At 50.9% G+C, this 27,529-nt stretch overlaps 1 protein-coding gene across 20 annotated transcripts in view; it reads left to right on the top strand.

Moving 5' to 3' along the window:
• kst (spectrin beta chain, non-erythrocytic 5 kst) overlaps window positions 1-27,529 on the top strand; it is a 281,464-nt gene that overhangs the window by 103,752 nt on the left and 150,183 nt on the right. For 18 of the 20 annotated variants that reach the window (XR_011716398.1, XM_071691174.1, XM_071691185.1 and 15 more), the window contains exons 2-3: window positions 23,370-23,535; window positions 24,842-25,009. Coding sequence is in view for 19 of the 20 variants with exons in the window: in XM_071691174.1 (XP_071547275.1) it covers window positions 23,401-23,535; window positions 24,842-25,009 (303 nt within the window). In the remaining variant the exon portion in view is untranslated. Of the gene's footprint in view, window positions 1-8,839; window positions 9,093-16,480; window positions 16,713-23,369; window positions 23,536-24,841; window positions 25,010-27,529 lie in introns of those variants that run through there. The other 2 variants (XM_071691176.1, XM_071691175.1) reach the window with 2 other exon arrangements.

Raw genomic sequence — 27,529 nt, forward strand, 5'->3', positions numbered from 1 at the left:
CCAATCCATTATTCTTGTTTCCGCTGAGGCGCCGGAATCGAGTATCCTGGGTGTCTGGCAGGGTGGAGGGCACAGAGGCTCTTTGTAACGGCTACTGCAACGGCTGACGGACGGGCCGCACCCACAGCCTCCCCTTGTTCCTACAGCCATTGCTGCTGGTAAGGGGGTGGAGGGAGAGCTTAGCTCCCCACTACCCACCTCCTCGTCACCATATTGACATACCAACTCTCCCGTGGATAGTGTGGGCGTCGGTACATCTGTGCAGGAAGTGATCGTGAGAGGGTTGTGGTTGGGTTGGAATCTCGCCTTAAGAGTGCAACGGGTCCGGGAAGAACAGCACCTCTTTCCAGTGTGTCTGTGGGGCGACTAGAAAGTGGAATATTTTCCTTGTCATAAGATGACCAACATGTACCATCAGCTGTGCGAGAGGAAGTAGCCCTGGATCATGCATTCCATGAAGTGTCGCATAGGAAGCCCTGTTGCTGAACTGGTGTCTCGTCGTCAGTACAGAATACAGTGTGTGCTCATTTCTGTGATGTGCTTCCCCCGTCACCGATGCACTGTGTACACCATGTATGTCACCCTAGCCATCATGAACTAGACGTTGTGTTGGCGTTTATGCGTTGAGGATAATGTTCTTAGGGTACCACGCGTCCTCCTAGTGTTTACACACACTGGTTACTGTGTATGGTGTTGCGCTGGTGGTCATGGCGAGCCTCGCACGTCATGGAATGCTGCCATCAACGTACGGAATCGAGAAAGGGAATGCTCCAGGGAGGCATACATGACGCATCAGAACTAGCAGCATGGTGGTATTGCCTGGGTGGGAGGGGCCCACACACCTGGCAGCATGGTGATATTACCTGGGTGGGAGGGGCCACACACCTGGCAGCATGGTGGTATTGCCTGGGTAGGAGGGGCCCACACACCTGGCAGCATGGTGGTATTGCCTGGGTGGGAGGGGCCCACACACCTGGCAGCATGGTGGTATTGCCTGGGTTGGAGGGGCCACACACCTGAAAGCAAGGTCCCACCAGCAGCACTGGGAGAGTTGTACCAGATGGCCCCAAAATGGTTGTAGAGAACACCAGCCGCTGGTGGTGATGGTTGAGGAGGTGGGGTGGGTGTCTGTCATATGGTGTCCCCTGAACAACCATGCAACACAGCCGCTGTCCCTCCCTGCATGGTGTGGCAACAATCAGGTGTGCCGGTTTTTTCCAGGTGGGGAGGGGGTTGGGGTAGGGGGGCATGACCTTGTGAGGGAGGGTGCTGGCTGCTGCTGCTGCTGCTGGAGGTGGACAAGAACAAGTTGGTAGTATGTCATGGGTAGCCTGCACCTGCACCGTTAGTACTGTCCCCCAGGACGCAGGCTAGGCTCGGGGACCTCATGGGGACCCGCCACACACACACCGGCACTGTAAGATAAGACGGCCAGGTTGATCATAGACCCAGTGTGGTATTGACGGTGGGGGAGGGGCGGGGAGCGGTGGTGCGGAGGGCGGTGTGGCGCGCTAGGTATGCGGGGTTGGGGGCTGGAGGGAGGGGAGGTGCGGCCTCAGCATTCCTCATTCATGGGGGAGCTGGGAGGGGGAGGTGATCGGAGGGGAGGGGAGCAGGGAAGCAGTGTGCTTGCAGGACCCACAGCTCGACACCGACACCTGCAGACCTTCACATTGTTGGCTCGGCGGTTTCTCGCCGCCTCGGGTCACGTGACAGAACTAGTGAATGAAGTTGGCCGACCCATAGACCTTGTTGATCACGGGGACCTGCTGGTGATCAGGAGGACCTGTTGCCTCCTGCTGGTGATTAGGAGGACCTGCTGCCTCCTGCTGGTGATTAGGAGGACCTGCTGCCTCCTGCTGGTGATTAGGAGGACCTGCTGCCTCCTGCTGGTGATTAGGAGGACCTGCTGCCTCCTGCTGGTGATTAGGAGGACCTGCTGCCTCCTGCTGGTGATTAGGACCTGCTGCCTCCTGCTGGTGATCAAGAGGACCTGAAGTCTCCTGCTGGTGATCAGGAGGACATGTTGCCTCCTGCTGGTGATCAGGAGGACCTGCTGCCTCCTGCTGGTGATCAGGAGGAACTAACGCTTCCCGCTGGTAACCAGGAAGACTTACTGGCTCCTGCTGGTGGCCTAGAGAACAGACGTCCTTCTCTCCCTTCCTCCTCCCCCCTCCCTCCCTCCTCCCCTCCCCTTTCCCAGAAGTTGCATTGCATCATGATGGTTGCAGCAGCGGCGCCTCGGGTCACGGGTCGACCTAGTTTGTGACTGTGCGCTTGGTTAGAGACGTTGCAGTGGCGTTGGTGGTTGGTTGGTGGATTGCACTGTGTAGGGTAGGGCCGCTGGCTGGCTCAGGATCAGTCGTCGGTGGATCTTGGGAGGGATGTCTGTGATCCTTCCTTCACGCCGCGTTGAAATCTTTGTCTTCCCCGGCCATGGAATGGGCGTGTTTGGCTTTCTGGCCGGGTGGCTGGCAGTTGATGCTCGGGGGGGGGGGGGGGGGGGGGGGGGAGTGTGTGTGATCCCTTTCTCAACCCGCATTGAAATCTTTTTGTCATGTCGGCCGCCGCTGGTGGGGACCAGTTGCCGGTGGTAGCATCTCCAAGTTTACACTGGGGGATACGTCATGCCGCCACCTCGACATGATCTAGTATACTTGATGAAGTATACCACACCTGCTTATAAACCTGGAGTAAACCACTGTGGCCCATATACTTGAAGTATACCGAACATGCTTATATTTCTGAAATCTAAAGCCAGCGGCACTCGCTTGGACACACGAAGTATAACGTACAGGCTTCTTCTGTATGGTTCATGAAGTATATTCGCACATGCTCGAGTAACTGAGGTTTACCGAACTCTTGTTTACGTGAAGTATACTGCTTACGTTTGTATCATTTTCACACGAAAACACTCGTTAGGCACAAATGTGCACACATAAATACTTATTTAGTCTGCAACTCTGTGTTTTCTGCTTTTATCTGCAGGTGATTTTGTAATGTTTATCAGTATTGTTTTTACTTTTTTCATGACCACCGTTTCCTGCGTTAGTGAATTAGCGCCAGGGAAAGACGAGGAAATGCCGCTTTCGCTCACCACCATTCTATAGCTGTCATGTGTAATGCACCGAAACTACAACCAGGCTCCACAGACCTTCCCTTGGTTCCCCCTGGCTTCTGCAAATGCCTTAGTTCAATCCTTAAACAACACGTCGACACCTGTATACCACATCGTTCCAATTCCCTCCATCCCATGCAGGCATTTCACCCTCCTGCTTGTTCAGGACCCGATCACTCAAAATCTTTTTCACTCCATCCTTTTCTCTCCCAATTTAATCTTCCTCTTTTCATGATAATGATAATGATAGATTAGTATTATTGATATTAATATTTTGTGAGCACATGCAGGTGCACTGCAACAGATTTCATTATGGAGTTAGGAAGTCATGATAATTATTTAACTACAGAATATGAGGAGTATTCACCACTGGAGCTCGCGGGTCGTGTATGTGTTGTGTAATCACCCGGAGAACATGTGTGTGTGTGGACCCACCTGACAGAACATGAACATGGAGACACTGATAGTTTAGAATTGTCAAGTTCTGGCCTTTGTGAGCGAACCGGTCTCGCTCGGCCCACGGTGGCGAGTCCCGTTGTGGAAGGCCTTATGTGAAACTCTGTTGACTGTGGTGTTAGTAATGGTTCATGCAATACCTTAATTTATTCGACCATTCGATGTGTAGTTCATGACCTGCTGGGGATGTCGGATCGTCATTGGTTCAGTTGTATATTAGAGCCTGGGTGTCGGATCATGAATGGTTCAGTTGTAGTTTCGAGCTTGGGTGTCGGATCAGCATTGGTTCAGTTGTAGTTTCGGGACTGGGTGTCGGATTGTCATTGGTTCAGTTGTAGTTTCGAGCCTTGAGGTGGCTGTGGCCATGGCTGGGGCTCGAAGCAGTTTCATCTGCTTTGTTCTAGGAATATGTGGGAGCTTTTTTCCATGACCTAGACACCCTCGCTGCTCAGGGTTAAGACCTTCCCTTGCTTGATCAGGATGTCCAGTGTTTCTCTGGCATCTCGGCAAGCTCTGCCACGGGAAATGCCTCGGGAATGTTATTTAGATAACGAAGTTTCTTCGATCATTCGAACTTGATTAATTTTTTTGGTGTTGTGTAAAAGATGAGAGACAGACGGGCGATGGACTTAGCCAGAACTGAAGTTTCTGTTGTGTCGAAGTGGCTGTTGTATGTCTCGGTTTGTGGCAGCGAGGGTACACAGTGCGCGCCACAGACATGACTTCCCAACACCGCTGTTCCCCCAGATCTTTGGGATCGGCCAGGGGATGTCCGAGCTATCCCAGGGTTGTGGGACTCCCATAACAGGATTCTGGGATTACCACAACGCAGACCACTGTCCTGATTCGAGGGTTCGTCTATCTTATGGTGTCCAGGTGTTGTCTGTCGTCCATCCCAGGACGCTGCCGACCAGAGGCTGACGTCACCGTGACCAAGATCTGTCCCGGGACGCGGTCGACCAGGGAGTGGCTCCACTCACCACCAGGACCTGTCCCGGGACGCGGGAGATCGGAGTGTGGCGTGCACCAGGACCCGTCCCGGCACGCGGTGTGTAGCAGAAAGTGGCATTACTAGAACGCGTCTCGGAGACGGAATGGGTGAGATGCCTTGGGACGCATCGAAATATCGAGGAAGGACGTACACAGACTGCTTATGGGACTTGGCCATATATGGCTCAAGGTCCTGGTGGAGTTGCTCCTTATATGATGGAAAAAATACTGTCCATGATGTGGCTGGAGGAAGGTAAAGTACCAAGGGACTGGAAGGAACGAGGTTGTACTGAACTACAGACTGGTTTCTCCGACGAGTGCGGTCTTTAGAATACTGGAAAAGATAACTTAGAAAGTAAGTGGTTGATGACTTCATGCAGAGGAGGCACTAGTATTTAAGCTTGCGACAACAGGTCATGCATAACAAACCTCTGTACACGTGTGAGGGAGTGAGCTCTGTGTTAGAGGAAAGAGAAGGTTGGATGGAGTGGGTGAAGGGCCTGTGGACTGGCAGGAATCGGGGGGGAAGAGAGAGATGGAGAGAAGATCACCTAGACGGAAGGAAAGAGAGGATGCAAGTGCGAGGATGCGTGGTAGAAAAAGTTGGAGGTGGGGCTCCGCGAGTGCAGGACTTTTTTTCCCCCGTGCAGTACAGATGTGGGGAATTATAGAGAGGTAACTATTCACATATGTTGTACCTTGGTATTAGGCAGGAGGGAACTGGGAAAGAATAGGGGCTTGTGGAGAGGACGGGGCCTTAGGGAGAGGACTCATCCGATGGTTTAGTATGTGGTGGATTTGATGGGTGAGGGAGGCAAGAGAGGAGGAGGGGTCAGAGCGGGAGAGATGTGGTAAAGTAGGGCGGTGGGGGGAGGGGGGGGGTGAGGGCAGTAAGGGAGAAGGTTAGGACAGGTGGGGTGGGAGAGGACTTAGGGGGTGGGTAGGGCCGGGGCGGGTAGGCAGGTAGGTAGGTGGGTGGTGCTAGTCATGTCGGTGTGGGGAAGTTATCGTGAGGGGTTGGACTGGGGTTGGGGGGGGGAGAGGGTTCTGGCTTGGGATGGAGAGGCTGGGGGTCAGAGGGCAGGACAGACTGCTCTATGTGGACGACTTGGGGTCCTCCTTATTCGGCCGTGAAGGTCGTGACGCTTGACCCGGAGCTTGGACGACCTGGGTGGTTGGGTCGACCTGCCTCATTCTCTGGTCCTTTGTCCTGAGGCATGACCTCCTGTGACAGCCTTGGTCTCTCTCCCCCCCCCCCCCCCATCTCGTCTCAGGTCATATGTTTTTATCATTCTCTCTTTGTGGTCCGTGGTCCTGCGCCTCGCGGGTGACCAGTCGGCCTGGGAACCTCTAGTCTTCATGGTGTTACTTGCAGGTCCAGGGATCCCACGTCACCTTGCGTCACTTCTCAATATAATCGCGAGATCTGTGTCACCTACACCAATAACATTAACATTCTTTCACGTATACACACTGCCTTCGTGTGTGTGTGTGTGTGTGTGTGTGTGTGTGTGTGTGTGTATGATGTGAACGCATGCCATGATGTGATAACGGAATGTCGCCATTTTACTATCATACCCAAATTCGGCAATCTTGTTCACACATCCGCCTCTCGTCGAGCTGCCATGGCTACCAAGTGTCCTGATGTCTTTATATGGCTTTGCATGTTTTTCTGCACATATTTGGGTACTGCGTCCTGTTCCAAACACACACTGATACTCATTGTATATGTGTGTGTGTGTGTGTGTGTGTGTGTGTGTGTGTGTGTGTGTGTGTGTGTGTGTTGTAAATGCCAAATAATGTAATTTGTTTAGCATGTTATACCTAATGTGACGTGTTTCCACTCTCCATGATAATGTTTGTGCTAGTACCCATATAAGTCTTGATACTCTGTGTATGCATGTCTTACCGGCTACACCACAGGTCCCACAGCATTATCCCCAGATATCCCATCCCGTCAGTTGTTGTTCGCTGATGATACAGCGCTGGTGGCTGATTCATGTGAGAAACTGCAGAAGCTGGTGACTGAGTTTGGTAAAGTGTGTGGAAGAAGAAAGTTAAGAGTAAATGTGAATAAGAGCAAGGTTATTAGGTACAGTAGAGTTGAGGGTCAAGTCAATTGGGAGGTGAGTTTGAATGGAGAAAAACTGGAGGAAGTGAAGTGTTTTAGATATCTGGGAGTGGATCTGTCAGCGGATGGAACCATGGAAGCGGAAGTGGATCATAGGGTGGGGGAGGGGGCGAAAATTTTGGGAGCCTTGAAAAATGTGTGGAAGTCGAGAACATTATCTCGGAAAGCAAAAATGGGTATGTTTGAAGGAATAGTGGTTCCAACAATGTTGTATGGTTGCGAGGCGTGGGCTATGGATAGAGTTGTGCGCAGGAGGATGGATGTGCTGGAAATGAGATGTTTGAGGACAATGTGTGGTGTGAGGTGGTTTGATCGAGTAAGTAACGTAAGGGTAAGAGAGATGTGTGGAAATAAAAAGAGCGTGGTTGAGAGAGCAGAAGAGGGTGTTTTGAAATGGTTTGGGCACATGGAGAGAATGAGTGAGGAAAGATTGACCAAGAGGATATATGTGTCGGAGGTGGAGGGAACGAGGAGAAGAGGGAGACCAAATTGGAGGTGGAAAGATGGAGTGAAAAAGATTTTGTGTGATCGGGGCCTGAACATGCAGGAGGGTGAAAGGAGGGCAAGGAATAGAGTGAATTGGAGCGATGTGGTATACAGGGTTTGACGTGCTGTCAGTGGATTGAATCAAGGCATGTGAAGCGTCTGGGGTAAACCATGGAAAGCTGTGTAGGTATGTATATTTGCGTGTGTGGACGTGTGTATGTACATGTGTATGGGGGGGGGGGGGGGGTTGGGCCATTTCTTTCGTCTGCTTCCTTGCGCTACCTCGCAAACGCGGGAGACAGCGACAAAGTATAAAAAAAAAAAAAAAAAAAAAAAAAAAATCCCATCCCGTACGTTCTACTTCACACACAACATATCCCAGGTGTCCCCTTCCATTCATCCCAGCTCCCATGCCGCGTCCAAGGTGTCCCCGTTCATACATCCCAGCTCCCATACCACGTCCGAGTTGTTCCATCCGAACCTTTTGGTTGAGGCTGAACCCACCACGTAGGGTAGAGAGAAGCGAGCCGAGCGCTGTTGGCAAGGCGAGGAGTGCTCGCTTCCAGCCAGGTAATGGGCGAGTGGAAACCATAATGAACTGGTATATACGTACAGGGTGTGGTGTGTTGACTGTGTCAGGATGGTGTGTTGCCGGATCCTCACCCACACTACGAGTGTTCGCTAGGATTCATCTCTGTGGGTCGTGTCTCGTGAACCAAGAACCTTGGTGTTGCTGGTTGACAAGCAGGAACCCTCCGGCAGAGAAGCGGAGGGGAGGAGAGGGCTGCTGACTATCCTGTAGGAGGCGATCATGATACTGGAATCTAAAACCCATGAACTTTATTGCTCTAATCTGAATGGTTTTCTTGTAATCAAGGCCATTTGGAGCAGTGTGTTTTGTAGCCAGAAGAAATAGTGATCCCGTTAATTTCAGCGGCACGCAGCTGGCTTCTTCCCATAGTTTGTGTGTAAAGACCATCCATTCGAGGATTGACCGTTATAATGCCTTCTTTCCCTCGTTCAGTTGGAGAATGTGGATTTTTTTCTTCTGTACCATTCTACCTTCAATGCGTCAAGTGGAACAGAAATGAATCCTTTTATCATTTTCTTTTTTAATCTTTGTCATATCTCATCACCCGACGTGGTTTCTGTTGTGGCTTAGTTTTGCCTGTGCCATGTCGGCTGCTATTAAAATGAAGTGGGGAGGGGGTATCCACAGGACGTTTGCATTACCTTGGAGGACCCGCCTGTAGAGGTACGGGGTGTCGAGAGCTGTCCGGGGCCTCCTCTGCTGCCATCCTTGTTGGGTACATATGTAATGATAGGTTTATAATTCATTGTACTGGATATCATGGAGTGGGAGTTGGTTGACCGGTACATCATGGCATGTGGCTTGGTGTTAGTGAAGTTCTTCATTGGTTATAGTTCAATGTTCACCCATAGGACCTTAATGAATGCTGTTGTTGGAGGATGTAATTTTGAGGAGTTATATTACAACCCCAAACTCGACATAAATGTTTAAGAAACGGTAGATTGGAGAAATGCGACCTGGAGGTAAATATAAGGGTGACGGTGTAAGATAGGTAGATAGGTAGGGAGGTGGGTGTGCGCGTGTGTGGGTGCGTGGCTGGGAGGGTGGCGCGGGACGGGAGGGCAGCAGTGTGTGGTTGGATTTGGGTGCTGGCGGGGCACCGCTGCTGCCACTGGTGTTGAGTTGAGGCAGTGACGGCCGACGCTTCACGAGTCATAGTGTGTGTGTGTAAAGGAACCAATATATATATATACTGCCACTGGATTTTGAGGCAGTGACGGCTGACGCTCCACGAGCCACATTGTGTGTGTATCTGTAGGAGTAGCTGCATCTTCTACAGGGGAAGGACCTAACTCGTGTACTGCATAGTGCCGCCCTGGGTGAGTGCCGCCCCCTGAGCTGCCAGTAGGTCGTGTGATGCAGGGGTAACACTAGGCCAGGGGACACAACCGCTCCTCACCTACCTGCACCAGCTGGTAGGCCTGCCATGACCTGTGGTCTTCACACCAGTGTAGTCATGGTGTAACTCTACCATCGTGAGAACTGTGATACATATTGAGCGTGTTGGTCCTTGTTGAGCAGCTAGCCACGAGTACTTGGTCGACTCTTGTCAATGTTGACCTCTCCCCTGGCCTGCTGCAGGGGTGGTTTGGTAGTACTTTCACTGTAGGGTTCGGACGAATGTGTTTTTGAGGTGGGCCGCCCGACATAGAGACCTGGGGTGAGGTGGACCAACCGACATACAGACCAGGGGTGAGGTGGGCCGACCACAGTCCTGGGGTGAGGTAATTCTGGCCGGCGGCGGGATCCGTTGTTGGGGTGACGTCACATCACAAGCAACCTTGGTCCTTACGTGTCTGGGCGGCTGGTGGCCAGGCCAGGCTAGGGCAGACCAGACCAGATGCGTACACCTGGAGAGCTTGGGTTGTGGTGGGGGCCCTACACGGGTGGCCGCTCCCTCTTTACCACATACTACACTCCTCCACAGCTATACACGCCACACCCCACACCCCAGGGACACCCAAGTTATAGGACACGTCTATCTGTGTGGAGTTGATGTAGTCGAATCTAAAGTAGTTCGACTCATCAACTTGACCCACTTACCCTACGTCAAACTGTTGATTCACTTTCCCTCTTCGGTAGATATTACTTGGCGTTTTTGCTTCCGAGAGCTGGCTGCTTGTGTGCTCCAGCTAATAGCCAAACCATGCCATCAACGATATGGTTTGTCTTTGTATATTTAGACAAGTGGTCACAATTCGAAATTCAAAAAGCCATTGCGTTACCTAATTTCTGTGCGGCCGTTGGCAACTCGACGGAGGGGCGTTTTGATATGTCTTTCCCTACACCTCGAAGCATTAGAACGCTCTGCTTCCTCGTGTCTCTCCTATCGCCTATGACCTGTCCCTCAGAAATTCTTTGAATAGTTTTCCTCTTCATGTTTCAGCCTCTTTCTTATATTTCAATTGAAGCTCGGCCTTGGCACGGACGTGATTGGAGCTTCCTGCAGTAGAGACCCTGCCACTCTGCATACCTCTGACGTAGGCCAACTTTACGATTCCATTTATGTGATGCCTCACGTGGGAGCCACACCTACCAGGCAGCATCAGGGGCAGCCTTGCTCCAAGGTTCCAGTCCACCGCTGCCGTATATGAGGAATGCCCAGGTTGGCTTTATAACGACGTAGTAGCACTTTGTCGCTGTTCATCCGGACTCCACCAGCCACGCCAGGCTAAGCTGGTGTCCAGTTGGGACCTCCCGTCTTGTCACACCAGGTCATACTGCCCTGGTGGGGGGCAGGACCGTCCTAGTCACCTGGTGGACCCCGCCCTGGTCACCAACTCCCTCACCCCCCCCACATGATGTCCTAACAAGCCCCCCCCCCATCCGTGGTATCCTATCGTGGGGCCTCCCCTGCTCACCCTCCCCTCCCCCCTCTTGGTATGCCAACAAAGGACTTCCCCCCTGCTCACCTCCTCCCCTGGTGGTACCTCAACAAGGGACACCCCCTACCCTACCATGCCCTACCCACTCCTCCCCCGGTGGTAACCTGTCAGAAGAGCCTCCCTTTCCTCCCTGGTGGCATCATGTCACCCTCCTCTCCTCCCCCCATGTTTGGTGTGTTGCCTGTGAAGGATTCCAGCCCGCCTGGAGCAGGAGGGGCTCTTGGCTCTACGCCACGGTCAGCGCCTCCGTCCTGACCATGCCAAGGCCGCCCTCCGCCTCACCACGTCCTCCCCAGGACACCGCAAGAGTAGATTTGGTCTTCATTAATGCATTACATAAAGATCACGGTGGTTTAACAGTGGGCGGGGGCACAGCGGCAGCCAGCTGACTGAGCTGTATACTGTCATGGTTCACTGTTTCACGGCAGATGGCATCACCCTTTGCACTGACGGGTCTGTTGACAGGCACTGTAACCGGCCACCACTGACTCACGTAGGCTGTCGTACTGACAGGAGGAGAGGCAGCAGGCAAGACGTACAGACGGGCAAGACACCTCGCCAGGACTCGGACGCCAGATGACGAAGAGAGGGTAATGTCAGCATGCGGGACCTGGAGCCCTGCGAGTCTCAGTAGGTCATGGGAACATGAGGGCCACACTGTACAGGGCTTTCAGAACTCACTAGACATAAATTTGCCGCGTGTACCATACAATCCAGGTGTGGAGGGTACGAAGGCCTGCGGGCCGCGGCCTCCAACAGCCTTGCTGTTCAGCAGCAAAGGAAAACTTTATACCTGGCCAAGTTCAGGAGGCAAACGGACTTAGTATAAGGTACGTTCGGAACATTACACTTATGCTGCAGACCAGAAACACCACAATAATGACAGGTCATAGTAACACCAGAAATACAGACCAGTCAGTGAGGGACGATCATGCAAGTGGAGCAGCACATGAGGCTTGAGCGCCTGCAGATCAGGTCGGTTACACCGAGAATGTGAGGCATAACACAGAGCTTGGATTTAATGGGTCGGGTCTCAATGTACACAAGCAACACATGGGCAAATTCATGTCAGGGAAATTTGACTGTCAGTAGACCGTATCTTGCAATGATTAACTCTGAGCTAGTATAACGGTCTCTCGTCTCGTCTGATGTCGTGCATTGGGAACATAAACAAAAAAAACTACAAGATGAATTGAATCGAGTGTGGCTCTCATGTTTTTAGGGAGATCTCAGACAGTTTGGGTGGTACTTACAGGAGTCAGGCTTGGGCAGGAGTTGTGTGTTGGAGCCAGGGTTGTATTCCACAGGTGGTCAGGTGTTTATGGTTAGACTCACTGTTGTTGAGGGCATCATGTGATCAGTTGGATGGTGTCCAAGCTAGGCATCATCTGTCACCTTGCCTGGTCAGCAACAGGTCGAGGGGTACTGTGCTGAGGTGCAGGAGGGTTTACGGTGGAACAGCTTCAAAATGTCATCAAGACGAGAGGATATTTGTAGTTTTCAGGTGTAACTAGAGCAAGTAATGCTCAAATAGCCATCGCGTTACTTGGTCATTGTGGTCGTTATTGGCTCAAGGGTGGCGGGTCATTCTGTCTGTTTCTTTCCCTACACCGCTAAGCCTTAGAAATCTCTACCTTCCTATATTACTCGTGACAGCTACAACCTGCCACCTATTTAAAGGCAGGTGTTCCATTCCGCCAGATCTTTATGATTATTTTTCCTTTTGTTCCTTTACGTTTTCATCTCCTGAGCTCTCATTTTTCGCATTAAGGCCTCGCCTGTTTGATGTCTTCGAAATGAAATGAACCCCAACACAGGCAAGAGCAGCAGTGCTACATGGTCGCTATGTTGTAGCCTCAGAAAATGGGTCTCGCTCTATTGGCCCCCGTCCTGGGCTGCCTGTGGCCTCTTCTTGCCACCATGGGTCGTGCCTGGGCCTTCAGACCTATGTGTACGTACGGGCAGGGTAATCAGGAGTGCTGAGTCCAACCTGTTGAGTCCTTGGTCGAGTAGGCTATTGGAAGCCGCGGCTGGCATGCCCACTTAACCATCCCAGCCTGGCCAGTCTGTTTTGTGAATACCCACCAGGGTCATTACTTGATTTCTCCACTGTACACGCCACTGATGACTGGAGGGAGTGTGTTGAATAGTCATGGCCCCCGGATGTTTAAGGTAGAACTTCCCATTATGTTCAAACCACCTCATTACTTTTTCAGACCTCCATTGTCAACTAGGTTGAAAGCAGAGCCAGGAAAAAGGCAATTTTCGTAAGGGAATGCAATAAGTCGCCCTCCATATTCACTTTAAATATTACTGTGTCAAGAGTCACCGAGATTTTACTGATATTCTTCGACGTTGGCTGACATGGAACGCATTAGTTGCAAAGTTGATTCTGGGTCATTTTTGATAGGTGAAGATTACTGGAAATGGTCACGTCACATGATCTGCCTCTGGTATTGTGTGGTGTGTGTGTGTGTGTGTGTGTGTGTGTGTGTGTGTGTGTGTGTGTGTGTGTATGAAAAATGTTATCTTTCCCTTCCATTTCATGAATACTGACACAATTATGGTAGAGTGATGGTAGTCTCTATCTAACCTTTGTCCCCTCTGTAACAGTAGAAATTGATAACATCATAGAAATGTGTATTGTAAAGAGCTCGAGGAAAGCTTTATGATCACAGTATTTATTTTTTACTGTGTGAAACTAGAGAACAGGAGTCCGGTACATGTATGATAAAGAAATGGGGGTATCGAACCAAGCCACTTGCGTATAAGGTTTCAAGTCAGTCGGGCCTGTCTGGAGGAATGGCACAAAAACTTTACGTTTTTATTTCTTTTTTTTCGTGGTGTAGAGATGAAGGAAAGGAAGGGGACACTTAGTTATATCCTTCACCATCAGAAGAACCACAAGAACCACTTGGCCTCGTGTGAGGTATCAAGAAAGAGTGATACTCTGCTTGTAGACCATACGTGTCATTCCTTCAACACTTCTCTATGATGGCAACATACTCCCGCACATTATCAGTGTATGTACTTTGATTTTTGAAATATTTGTCTTGCCAGTTGCCATAATTACTTTTACAACGATTAAAGTAGAAGGTACATAAAGTGAATGTAAGCTGAATTACATTACAACAAAACGAACGTTGTTAGATGGGGGAAAATCGTAGATATTACTGCGCAAAATATCTCAATGTAATGATATTAAGATAAGAAAGTTGATCTTTTCGTATCCATGACACACCCGAGTGGTCCGGGTTCCCGCGTGAGAAGTGCCCGCCATCTATGAGTAGTCAAGAGAAGCTGGGCTCGAGTAGTTCGGGGTCTGGGCACCAGAGAGCAGGCAGGACCAAACGGGTGGGAGGGTCGGGTATGTTAGAATAATGAATAAAATAAAAAAGAGAGAGAGAGATAGGAACTTTTGGTTCGTGACCGTACGTTGCCTGGACAGTTGGCAGTAGTGCACTTGATGCCCACACCTGGTGATTATGCTGATGAGGGGGCGCCCCCCTTGCCCCTCATCACGGAACTCTTAACATCCAATGCTTTTAGGTTTTCAAGATGAACTCTTCAGTTCAGGTGGACCGCATCATGTGAGCGGTGTGAGATCCAATTGGATCTCCACATCCTAAGTACTTTTGTACATTTCATTAAACGTTAATATACGTACACGTGTGTTGTTGTTTGTAGTTGTGTAAGCGTACGCATCCGGTGTGTGTGTATGTGAGGAGGTGGTATGAAGTGTGTGTAGCCTTGACCATGGCCGCCAGGGGGGAGTGTCAGGCCTCCTTCCCTCCCTCCCTCCCTAACACCCCACGGCCTTGGGTCCTGGTAGGTTGCCCACGCTTACCTGCCTAAGTCAAGGGACCTCCTCTACCATACCCACATACCTTTGAACCTAATTGTATATATATAATTTGATTTCTTCTGTTACTGATTGCATTTTTTTGAGGATGTTATTGGATTTTCTGGCTGTAAATAAGTTAGGGTCATTAAGAGAGTCTGCACTATGCTTCACAACGCAACAAATATCACAGATTGGAAGTAATTAATGTGGTAAGTTGTGTGCATGAGGTGTGGTAGAGAAAGGAGGGTTGTAGGAGGCTGTGTTAGCGGCTGTGTGGGTGTTGGAGGAGGATGTGGTACCGGGTTAACGTTAGGGAGTAGAGGAGGCTACGTCAGGAGCAGCCCCGCCCTCTGCTGGCTGGCTGGCTGGCTTGCATCTACCGTCCTCCTGCAGGAGGCATAACTGCTTCCTGACCACCTTGTTGGGCCACACCACAGGCACCACCAGCAGCCAGCCCGGGCCACACCACAGGCACCACCAGCAGCCAGCCCGGGCCACACTGCAGGCACCACCAGCAGACAGCCCGAGCCACACCACACCACAGGCACCACCAGCAGCCAGCCCGGGCCACACCGGACAGTTCGTTGTGGGTTCAGCAGGCGACAGCCTGGCTCACGCCCTCATGTGGTGCCTGTGGGTGAGCTGGCTGCCTCGTCCAGCCCTTGGCTTACCTTATGAGAACATCGAAAGGCAAACACATTGGGTTTAGTTATAGCTCATTCTTCTATTCGTTACTTGTATGACATATTGTCTCTCTGTATGTCTTGATATTTCTAACAGTTTTGCTTTCATTTGTTGAGAGTGAGTGCTGTGGCTTTTTCAGAAGGTCTCCAACCCTTATGTCAAAAGTAATGTTTTGTGCTTTTACTCCGGACTTATGTCACTTCAGTCTTACTGGTGTGTGTGTGTGTGTGTGTGTGTGTGTGTGTGTGTGTGTGGAGCGCTGCTGCAGTCAGTCGTCTCGCCCGCTCCTCTGTTTTGCCATTCAGAAGTGGTTCCCACGATGTCGAAGCTCATTCTTCTCTGTCTGTATGATGTATTTACTGCTGAATTAGTGTATTTTACTGTGTTCACCTCCATGAGGGCGTGTGTTAGGCCGTGATGGTGAAGTACCCTAACTCCTCAACACTGTACATCTATGATGAGGTGATCAAGTGTCATGTATTTCAGGTGGTGATGTCACACTTGAAGCCCACGCTTGAAAAACAAATCCATCATGTTATTTTTCCCTAGTAGGTCCGGCTGAGTCAGTCAACCTTACAAAATTAGTAAGACTACGTATCAAAAAAGTTGATTAAAGATGTATCGTAAACCTTCTAGAACCAGAAAATGAGGATTTATAATTGAATCTGATGACACTAGGGTCCGGGTGTTTCAATGATGGTTGGTGTTTGCATCTTGCTGTTGGTGAGATAACACAAGATAACACGAGCGATAACTGGGAATTGACATCCGTTGGACGGTTCTTGGGCAACCTGTCTACGGCCCCGGGGACGGGCACCCGTGTGCTTCTGTCACGGACAGGGGAAACGGAGTTGCCAGGAGGTTTCATTATGTCCAGGTTGTGGCGACCTCCCGTCCGTCGGGGGTAGGTTTAAGCTTCGGTGTGGCCCGGGGTAACGAATCTCCTGGTTGTGCATCTCCTGCACCTTGTCTCAACCCATTCGTCAGCCTGCCTCCTCCCCCTTATCGTCAACTTCCCTCCTCCTTATCGTCAGCTTCGCTCCCCCCTCATCCTCAACTTGCTTCTTACCACTCGGGTCAGCCTCTCCTCTTCTTGCTCCCCCACCTCTGGCCCTCTTCCCACACCGCTGATCTCCCACTCACCTTTCCCTCTTTTCTGGCTGGGGATCGCCCGCCAGTTGCCAGCATGTTACATCTACGGAGACAAATGTTAATCATGGCTCTATGACAGAATTACCTTGCTATCTTATCAGCGATAAGCCGGAATGTGGCGGTGGTGGCGGGACGGTGTGCCAGTTGTGGCGTAGTTCCTGGCCGCGGTAGGCTTAGGACGCACTTGTTTGTGAGTCGGGAAGCAGCACACAGCTTCATTTACCACTCAAGTCGTAGGCAGATCGATTGGGAACCTTAGCACCGCCCCTGGCGTGTGGGTTACACCAGGGAAGGCGTGGACGAGTGTAGGACGGGGTCGCCTTCTTCCTGTATATACCTACTGCTACTACTGCTCCTGCTGGTGGACACCTGTGGTGAGTGCAGTGCGCTCCATGTCGGCAGTCTAGGCTTAGTTAGTAATTAGTTTTGTGTCCGTAAATTTGGAGTGACTGTGTTCATTAGGTAACGAGATGGATGGCTGGTGTGGTAGTGGTGGTGAGGCTGACTCAGGGTCCGGGATTGTGCTGATAAGAGTGTGATGAGGCTTGATGCCCGGGTCAGGCAAGCAAGCCACACTCCAGTACTGCCGCTGGAGCTACGGTCCCTCACGTCTTGAAATAAAGGAAATTGTAAGTCGTGTCGGAGTCTGGCTTAGTTAGGGGTGGGGTGAGTGTAGAGGCTGTACGGTGGTGGGTGCTGCAGGTCACTGGAAGGTGACCAGGTCATGGGCAGGTCACCACTGCCCTGGTGATGACGTAGGGCATGTGGTGGGACCAACCCTGTTGCCACACTCCCTCCTCCACCACCTGCTGCACCACTCCTCCACCATCTGTGCACCACTCTCCTCCACCACCTGCTGCACCACTCCCTTCTCCACCTCTAGCTGCATCAGTCCCTTCTCCACCATCTGCTGCACCACCACCTGCTGTACCACTCCCTCCTCCAACCACCTGCTGCACCACTCCCTCCACCACCTGCTGCACCACAGTGTCAGGCCCTCATGAAGCGTTGTCACACCAGACTAAGGACACAGTAATGTCATAATGCAGTCATGAGACGTGAGGCTGGTGTCCACTCCCAGGCCAGCCCTCTCGTCTCGCCAGCTGGGACTCGTAAACATGACTCGGACCCAGGAAATTATACATAGAAATGTCGCCGTAGATTCCTGGAAGTTGATTCGTGATTCATACATATTATATACCTAAGGAGGGGGGGTGACACATACATGGTAGCCAGAGTGGCTGGTGGTGGGGAGAGGCTTACGACATTGTCGTAGTTCATCAGACGGACGGACGACCGACCCTCTTGCGATCGTGACGTAGGGTCAGGTGTCAGGCGGCGCAGCCAACAACAAATTTTCCTGGAAACGACCAAGGCAGTTTACTTCGAAGGCCCTTCCCCTCCCCTCCCTCACGAACCCGGCTGCATATGTAGCCTCCACACCCTCTTCCTCCCCTCCTCAGTAACCCAGCTGCATTTCTCCCCCCTCCTTCCCCGACTGTGTGTGTGTGTGTGGGGGGGGGGGGGGGTGAAACCGGGCGACGAACCATCGACGCAGCTGTGGAATGATGTCGTTACGGTCACTGAAATTAGTGTGGACGCTGTGGTCCGCAGGCTAGAACGTCTGGGGCATTTTATGAGGTTTGCGAAGTGATGTATGTGTGTGTGTGTGTGTGGGACGGTTGTTCTGATGGCTCGCCTGCTCATCATTACTGACTGAGACGCCAGTTATCACGGTGAGTCATGGCAGCAAGTTATTCCTGGTGAAGCACGGAATCTCAAGAGGAGCACGGTACGTGAATTCAGGTAGTTGATGCCATGGTTGAATCTGCTTCATTGTCTTCAGTTAAGAGGGCAGGTGTGGTTATGGCTGCTGGTTGGGTTCCAGATGAATCGAGGCATCGAACCGATCTTTGCTGGTGTTTATGATGCATTTTCCCATAAGTCCAAATCCTGTGAGCCGTCCGCCTCCATGCCATTGCCAGATTTGATTACATTTTCTGGTTTGTCTACAAGTGTCGTGGTCACGTCCTCCGTCGATGTACAGGAGGAGGAGGGAGGAGGACGTGTCACGGGCCGTGGAGGGAAGGAGTTTTGCAGCCTTGTGAAGTGTCGGGCGTCAGTGCAGGTGATAAGACTGGTGGATGTCCATCGCGCTGCCTCGCTGCTGCCGCTGTGTGGCTCTGCTGGGTCCCTGTTGGGGGAGGAGACCCCTAGCTAGCGGTAGTGTGGTGTTCCTGCTGTGGGAGGGGATCCTAGCTAGCGGTAGTGTGGTGTTCCTGCTGGGGGAGGGGATCCTAGCTAGCGGTAGTGTGGTGTTCCTGCTGGGGGAGGGGATCCTAGTTAGCGACAGTGGTGTTCCTGCTGGGGGAGGGGATCCTAGCTAGCGGCAGTGTGGTGTTCCTGCTGTGGGAGGGGACCCTAGCTAGCGGTAGTGTGGTGTTCCTGCTGGGGGAGGGGATCCTAGCTAGCGGCAGTGTGGTGTTCCTGCTGTGGGAGGGGACCCTAGCTAGCGGTAGTGTGGTGTTCCTGCTGGGGGAGGGGACCCTAGCTAGCGGTAGTGTGGTGTTCCTGCTGGGGGAGGGGATCCTAGCTAGCGGTAGTGTGGTGTTCCTGCTGGGGGAGGGGACCCTAGCAAGCATTGATATTGCTGTATGTGTTATCAGTTGGTGTCGGGTGGGTGAGTCTCGCTGGTGGTTGTGTTGCTGACGGGCGCTAGGCTGGTTCGATGACCTGTTCACTGGCTGGCTAGTTGGAGGTCGTAACGAGTGGTGTGACTGGTTCTTTAAACCCTTGGAGAACGACGGAACGACCCTTGGGTCTGTTGACCTGGTCTTTTTTGACCTGACTCACAAGGGTCAGGTCAAGGACTTGGAGGCTCCCTTCGTGTTCCATGGTTCCCTGGGAGGTGTATATCATCATGGTGACCAATGCTCCTGTGTTGAACTGTGGACAGCCCAGCCCAGCCCAGCCCAGCCGCAGCTTAACTCCTCACCCCAGCTTTACCCGCTGTACTGTGTAGATTGCCTCACAAAAGTCTTGTTCTCCGTGCATAGCCTGAGACACCCGCTTGGGTAACGCTGGGAAGTTCTCCTCCAACCAATGACCAAGTCAGAGAGGCGCCATGAGTAAGACGGCGGGACGGAGCTGAACTAAAACGCCATACATCATGAAGAGGAGGATGAATAGCACAGACACAGGAGTAAATCCTACTCATGCACTACACGTGGCAGATTCAGGTTGTACATGGGTAAACATCAAGGTTGTGAGGATGGTGGTGAGTGTTGCGTGGACCTGTTGGTGTCGCTCGTGTTGAATGTGTCTTCCCGAGTTTATCTTGTCACAGTATATAAACTTGTTGTTTATAGTCGGTGTTTGTGCGTGGAGTGAGACGGTGATGTGTGTGTGTGTGTGTGTGTGTGTGTGTGTGTGTGTGTGTGTGTGTGTGTAGTGTATAATGTGTTTTGATTTTAGGTTGCTGAACTGTTGACTCTTATAATGAGGATGTTTATGCAGTATGGCGCGAAGATAACGGAGGAACGCCGCCTCCCCGCAGATAACGCGGTGGACGACTTCGTTATCAGCAGCAGGTCATGACGACCCTCTCACACCTGGTTAACGGGGGCGCTCCTCTACCCCTCGCAGCTCCATCCATCCCCCCCCCCCCTTCCTCCTCCTCCTGTGTGGTTCTGGTCTGCCTGGCTGTTTGGTGCTGCAGGGTCTCCGTCTCGTGACTCGTTCATGCCGTGGGGGTGTGGTGGGTCTTGGACAAGATGCTCAGAGTTCTTTCGTTTTGTGATACATATTTGCCTGGAGGCTTGTGTCATGAACCCAGTGGTTGTGAATGGGCACATTAGTATCTACTTTTCAGTTGATGTGATTGAGCATTCTGGCCAGTCTCGTGTCAAGTGGGCGGGCAGTGTATTGGTATGCAGGTGGAGGAGGAGAGCGACGAGGTCTGCCAATATTTCTAATGTGTTTCTTGTGATGCATCTACCGTGTTGAGGTCCTGCTGACCACAGTGTGTGTGAGTCTCGAGTTCGTCCCCAGGGATTCTCATTGTTAATTGGATCGAAGGACGTCCTCAGGCCTGATGATGACGGCTTGCAACGGTGCTCCAGTCTGGAGGGAAACAGAGTCATCCCTGGTCTGGCTTCCCAGCTCCTCAATTTTTGTGCGTTATGCAGGAGCGAGTTGACATAACACCGTCACCCCCTGGATCAGTGACGCATCCACGATCAGTCGCGTGTCCCTCTTTGTGTATGTGACTGTATTCTTTCCTCAAGACTCCATAATGTAGGAGTTGATACTGTGGTGGGCCACGGGAAGGCCGAGGCGATGCATGTACGCGAGTCGAAGAAGACTGCTGGACTAATTTCGACGTCTCCCTTAAAGGGTGTAATGTGTTACTCGCTGTCAGATGTGACCGTAGGCAACGCTTGGGAGAAGTTAGTGTCTTGGGGAAGTTAATTTTGATACTGGAGGCAGAAGACTCGTTGGCTTACTGTTACTCTTCGTAAGTGCGTGAGAAGTTTCGACATAGCTTCGTTATTTACTAGTTTTATATTTGTTACATTTAATGTTGCCGTGACATGGTCATATGTGCCTTGTCGCAAATACGTTCAGCATTTTCTCCAATGTTTCTGGGACCTTATTATACTGGTGGAGCAGTTGTGAAGAGCAGACACACAGACTTCTGCAGGTGTCTCGTGTGCCCCGGTGTTGTAGGTAAGCTGTAGGAGTCTCGGTAACGTGTGGTGAGGTGTAGGTGTCTTGGGGTAGTGTAGTTAGTGTTACCCATGATAAGAGGAGCTGTCACAACATTTACTAGGCTGCCCGGGATGACACCGGTGTCAGTCAGAGCTTGGCTCGAGGCCACTGAGCCTTAACGTTAGCTGGCGTACCAAGAGCAGAGCTCATGGAGGTACATTTCTGCCTTCGATTATCAAGATGTCACATTGAACTGTCGTCATGATACTGAAAACTTAAGTCTCCAGACTGAACTAAGAAGAAAATGTATAGTTTAATGCATAACTTTGGTAGGGAAGATGTGAAGGCATGTGTGCATCTAGAAGGAGAGAGCGGAAAAGGCATTCACTTCTATCGGTGGTGCTGGGTAATCAGTACAGGTGTGAGCACAGGTGTTGATGTGGGGGAGGCATGGGTGTGAAGCAGGCCACTCTACATATCCCAGCCTAGACCCCTAACCATCTCGTTGTTTGCCTGAGTACTTGATAATGGTGGTAAAGAGATGAAGGTGGGGATGTAGGGGGTGATGTTGACCTGGTTGAGATACGTGGGTCTGCCGACGCTGTAGGTGGGTGTAGGTGGTAGGAAGATGGTCCCACTGCGACCTGAGTCACCATGACTCACGTGTTAACAACTGTGGTATGATATGATTTGATGAAAATATCGTCTCATCAATCTGGCTGGGGCGAGAGGAACTTTATATTGTATATATATATATATATATATATATATATATATATATATATATATATATATATATATATATATATATGACCAACACTTGAGGCTGGACCTTTTTTTACCATATGGTCGTGAGAGGCAACACTGGCGAGCTGTACTCAAGGGTTTGGATCTCAGTAATGAGGGGATTATGTGCTTGAAGGTAAATGACCGTGGAGGGATTGGGTATCGTGTTCAAGTGGTGGAGTAGCCATAAATTATATCCTATATCGTGCAGACTCACGCACCGTAAACACTCCGCTTATATTACCAGAAAAACTTAGCGTTATAATTTAACGAGAATTTGAGGGTTGGTTGGAGAGGTTCGACACCAGGTTCTGGACATGGTGATCAACTGCCTGGCCACCACCAGCTTCTACACGCCACCAAGACACCAGGATACTAGTGGCCACAGTTAGCAACAGGTTGTGTACACAGGTCCAGGTGTACTGGGTGTGGTCAGCCACGGCATCCCGAGTTTACTACACCCTGTGTAGTCTACCGCCAGACCTCAGTGTAGGGAGGGAAACAGTCCCTGGTTAATGACCCGCTCACTCTGTCGTCCACATTATCCCTCCACCTTCCACTCCCCTTTACACACATAAACACACACACACACACTTGGAACTCATCCTGCAGTCAGGGCAGAAGTTGCTAAACTGTCCCAGCCACCGTCACCTCCTGCGATCCCTCGTCCCCAGGTTGCAGTTCGGCACGACAACCACATCCATCCCATTCAGGCTGGTGCAGACCGCTACAAGAACAACCCCATCCCCGCCACAGTGATCATCATCAGTAATCAGCACACAGTCACCCTAGTGGATGTGTCAGTCCTGCGCAATCATCCCTTTTTGTAGCTCATGATATTCCTTAAGTTTTTTATAGCTCAAGATATTCGTACAATTTTTATAGATCATGGTATTCCTACGTTTTTTATAGCTCAAGATATTCTTACATATTTTATAGCTCATGATATTCTTACGTACAGAGATGATATACATAGATATGTTTACATTTGCTTATGTACACACATGTGTATTATTGTTGCTATACGACCCCAAACATCCCTTTTATGGGGCTGCGCTCCACGCAGGAGCCAATGAGGGACTCCGGAGCGAGGAGAGTCCTTGACGAGACTGTACTCCTTTCTGTTCACCTCGTCAAAAATCACTTGTCGGCCACGCTCTAAGCAATTGCGGCGGAGTCCGGTAACACACACACACACACACACACACACACACACACACACGTGCGTATATAGACATTATATATATATACAAGCTCGTGAAATTTACTCGTATAGTATTTATGGTTTTATGTGTTTGCATATGTGTACAAATGGTTTATGTCTACATTTGTCTATTGTATCAGGCCACACTAAGTCTGTTTATATATTTTGCTCTTTTTACGTGTTTATATGAGTTTACAGTCATATGATAGTCATGTTCTTATGGTGCTAATGGAAACTCATGAGTTGTGAGGTGTCATGAGCAGGTAGATGTGATGATGGTGGGGTGAGCGTGTTGTTGTTGTTGATGTGTTCTGGTGTTTGTTTGTTGCAGGATGGTTGAGTAGTGGGGGCCGAGTGGCGAGATGTCGTCGTCCCTGTCCACCCGGGAGGACGCCCTGCGCCAGTTCGAGACTGGTCGCATCCAGCACCTGCGGGAGGAGCGCCTCGGTATACAGAAGAAGACCTTCACGAAATGGATGAATTCATTCCTCATCAAGGTAAGACTTGCCTCCGTTTTTTTTGCCTCCGCCTCCCATTTTCTTGCATCCTAATCTTCTCCCATTTTCTTACGTTATATCAGCATTTTCTCTTGGACAAGTCGAGTTCACTTTCAGGCCGTCGATTCAACGCGACATTTCTGTACGTCTTTCATACATGCTTCAATATACCTTACTCGATCATGATGTTGTCTTGATCAAAGTAGCATTTCCGCTGCAGATGTTGACAGGGTTTTCCAGTATAGCAGACGTAACGATATCTCGCTGCCTTTCACTGCCTCTCAAAATCTTATGACTCTTCGTCTCCTATGGCAGCCTAGCAGTTCCGCCAGTCAACACACACACACGGCTTACCGTATATCATCCGAACATCGGATTTATCTCAGGAACCCGTACAGAACACAAATAGATAAGTCTGCCTTTAAATGAGTCGATGAGATGCCAAAGTCTCATATTTTCGAAGCAGCAGTTCTGATTATACAGAGAAGTGATGCCCACACATCTTGGGCGATTCTGATTCCACGTCCCTGACTGAGTCGAATCTCTTAAAGTGATTCTTCTTCTGAACACCTCGGATGTGATATGATACCCTGACTGGCTTCTCGCACTCCGCTCTCTCTCTCTCTCTCTCTCTCTCTCTCTCTCTCTCTCTCTCTCTCTCTCTCTCTCTCTCTCTCTCTCTCTCTCTCTCTCTCTCTCTCATATAAATAAAGATATTGCTTGACTTCTCCCGAGAGCTGGGTATTTGCCTGCCTGCTTGCGTCATTAGCCACACCACTTAATACTCAGGAAGCCCCTGCCTCACATGAACACTTGTGTGGTTGTTGGCAGCTCAAGGTTAGGCTGTTGTAACGTTTGTTTCTTTCCTTGCACCGATAAGCTTTGGGACTCCTCTTTTCCACCATCTGTGATCTGATCCTTTTCGCAAAGCAACTTTTCCACCTTATGAAAAAATTCAGATATTTTTTTTTTTGTTTCATATTTGCTTCATTTCGTCTTTGCTTTCATTCGGGACTTGTCCCTGACTTGAGCCTTCACAGATTTTTATTTAGTTTTTAACAAAGATCATTTACTGTGCAGTAAATGCGCAGGCTTGTGGATGTCCTCCATGCAACTCCCGTTGGACTTGGCTCAGTCCAGCCGCCATGGTGCCCTGCCATGTGTATCCCCCCCCCCCCCCCATGAATCCAGCCTCACCCTACCCCGTGTGAATCCGGGAAACATACACCCCCCAACCCCCCAGCCCCAACCCCCCTGCCGAGGTCACCCCCACCCTGCCCTCACCGCTGGTCTCTCCCCCCGGCAGGCACGGCTGGAGGTGGTGGACCTGTTCACGGACCTGGCGGACGGCAAGATGCTGCTAAAGCTGCTGGAGATCATCTCTGGGGAGAAGCTGGGCAAGCCCAACAACGGCAAGATGCGCGTCCACAAGGTGGAGAACGTCAACAAGTCTCTGGCCTTCCTGCACACCAAGGTATGTCCCGCCATGTTCAGCTGTGGGCCTCGTCCCGTACCACTGTTCCTGCGTCCATACTAGCCCTAGGCTGTGCCCTCCAGGGGTTAGTCAGCGCCAGGGACAGACGAAGAAATTACATCATTTTCCAGATTATATTATGTTATTTAGATCAAGCCTGTGGGAAAATAATGACTGACGAGATATACACCTTTTTTCCCATGTTATTCTGTAATTGGTGTTCAGGATGTGTGTGTGTGTGTGTGTGTGTGTGTGTGTGTGTGTGTGTGTGTGTGTGTTGGGGGGTGAGTTACCTTGTCCATCTCCCTCATGTGATGATCGTCCAGGATAGGTCCTCCCCCGTCATCACCCTTCCGAACCATGTCACACTCAGACTATGGCAGCCATCTTTCTTTTCTGATCTCCTTCCTGTGGCTTTTTCGTCTATCGTCTCTCATACATAGTTTCCGCTCTGGTCGGTCCATTACGGTAGTGTACGATGGGGCGACTTCCCCTTCCTACCCCATTAGGAGTGGTGTTCCCCAGGCCTCTCTCTTGTCGCCTCCCCTCTTTCTTCTCTTGGTAAATGACCTTTCCTAACCGTATTCATTCTTATGCTGATGGTTCCACTGTACACACTTCATCTCACTTTCCCACTCTTCCTCCTCCTATTACTCGTTCTCCTTCTCATACCGAACATATATATATCCACTCTCCACTCGGACCTGCGCAGCATTTGGGAATTGTGAAGCAGTAGTCTGGTAAAACTGACCGTACCGAATCGCAATATCTTTCTGTATCTCAAAGAAACGTTGATTTCCCTCTGCTCACCTTCCAAACACACCAGGTCCACCCTGTCATGATGTGAACATGTTGTGCATAACCATAGCCTCCACTCTGCCTTGGAAACCCCACATGGGGAGCAGCTGTTGTCCATATCTCTCTGGGTTTTATGAGCCCTAGTGTGGGGTACTGCTCGCACATCTGGGGTGGCTCTTCCTCCACGTTTTTATCACCCTGGGTGGAATCATGAGCCTTCCGTATGAATTCTGGCAACACCTCTCTTCACCCATGCCATTTTCTACCTCGCGATGTTGCCTCTCTCTCTCTCTCTCTCTCTCTCTCTCTCTCTCTCTCTCTCTCTCTCTCTCTCTCTCTCTCGTGTTCCCGCCGCGAAAGCTTGGACGACGCGACATACACGACTGGTTGCTGCATCCCACGGTTTGTGTGTGGAGACAAACCTCTTGAGGATTGACCGTTATGGTACCTCTTCTTGAACAGCTAAGCTGTGTGGATCATCCTTCCGTTTTCCTTTCTCCCTGTAACCTTACTACCTTTAAGAGCCGGGTCTAGAAACACCTGCAAAGCCCTTATGAATTTCAACTTTTTTTTCCAGTTTCCTTCCCCCGAGATGGCTGTGATTAGGGCGTGTTGGCCACTTTGTAGAAAAAAAATATATGTATGACGTCACGGGACGACGAACACCTGTGAACCAGAAGGTTCAGGTGATCAGGTCAGGTCAGAGGGCGTGGCGCATGCCGTCACGTCGAGCGGGTCATGTGACACCCCCCCCCCCCTCCCTGCCCCTGGTGAGGCCCCCTGCAGGAAGGTGTCGTGTTTTACCGTCCTAGTCACCCGTCCGTCCCGTCCCGTCCCAGTTTCCCGATCCCAGTCACCTATCCCGCTCATCTGTACACTCCCATTCGCCCGTCAGTGACCCGCCGACGTCATGACCTTAGACAGCGGGAGACATTGCTCCCTTCAGCCGTCTGGTGTCTTCCGCTGAATGGGTAGCTTTATTCCCATTTGTTGTCTTATTGTTATGGAGGACGTGGTGACAGCCTCCCAGGTCGTGATGGCTCATGATACCAAGGCCCCAGCTGTACAGGGCTGAAGCTTTGACTGTGCAAGGCTTAAGCTTTTGAGTTGGAGGATGATGAACAGCAAGTTTATCTGTGATGGCGAGGTTGACCGTAGGTAGAGGCAAGCGCAGGGTGTACAGGAGTTTACTCTGGCTATACCCCAAACATTAGGGCATCTGTAGCTTATCTAGAGCAATCACGGGCGAGAGGTGTGTGTGTGTTCTGAAGAGGGTAAGAGTTGTGGTGGGAATGAGGGCATGGCGGTGGTGGTGTGTGGTAGCGTCAACCACCACCGCCAGTCCTCTCTACCACGACCACCGCTGACCTTGAAAAATGACTGCTGTTAAAGGAACAATTTGTCTTTCTGCACAATTACATCCAGGGCAACGTGAGTGTGGGCAGTTCTGGGTAGTGGGGTGGTAGCGCATTCGCAGTGGAACGGGCTGTTGTACTCTCGGCTCTGTGGCAGGGGGCACTAAGTGCGTCAACAGTGTGTTGCGTATTAAAGGCATGGGTGCGGGACGAACTTGTTTATTAATTAGATTGTGGGTACGTTGGTCTCGGACTGGGCAGCAGTGTCCTGCGGTTGCGGTGTCTAGTGTCAGACGGAGATGGTTGTTATGGAAGTTGGTAAACCGATCGCTGATGCTGGTAGCGCAGTTGGTCGGGGGGATAAAGA

Source organism: Panulirus ornatus, chromosome 50 (genome assembly GCF_036320965.1).
Source record: "Panulirus ornatus isolate Po-2019 chromosome 50, ASM3632096v1, whole genome shotgun sequence".
Taxonomy (NCBI): domain Eukaryota; kingdom Metazoa; phylum Arthropoda; class Malacostraca; order Decapoda; family Palinuridae; genus Panulirus; species Panulirus ornatus.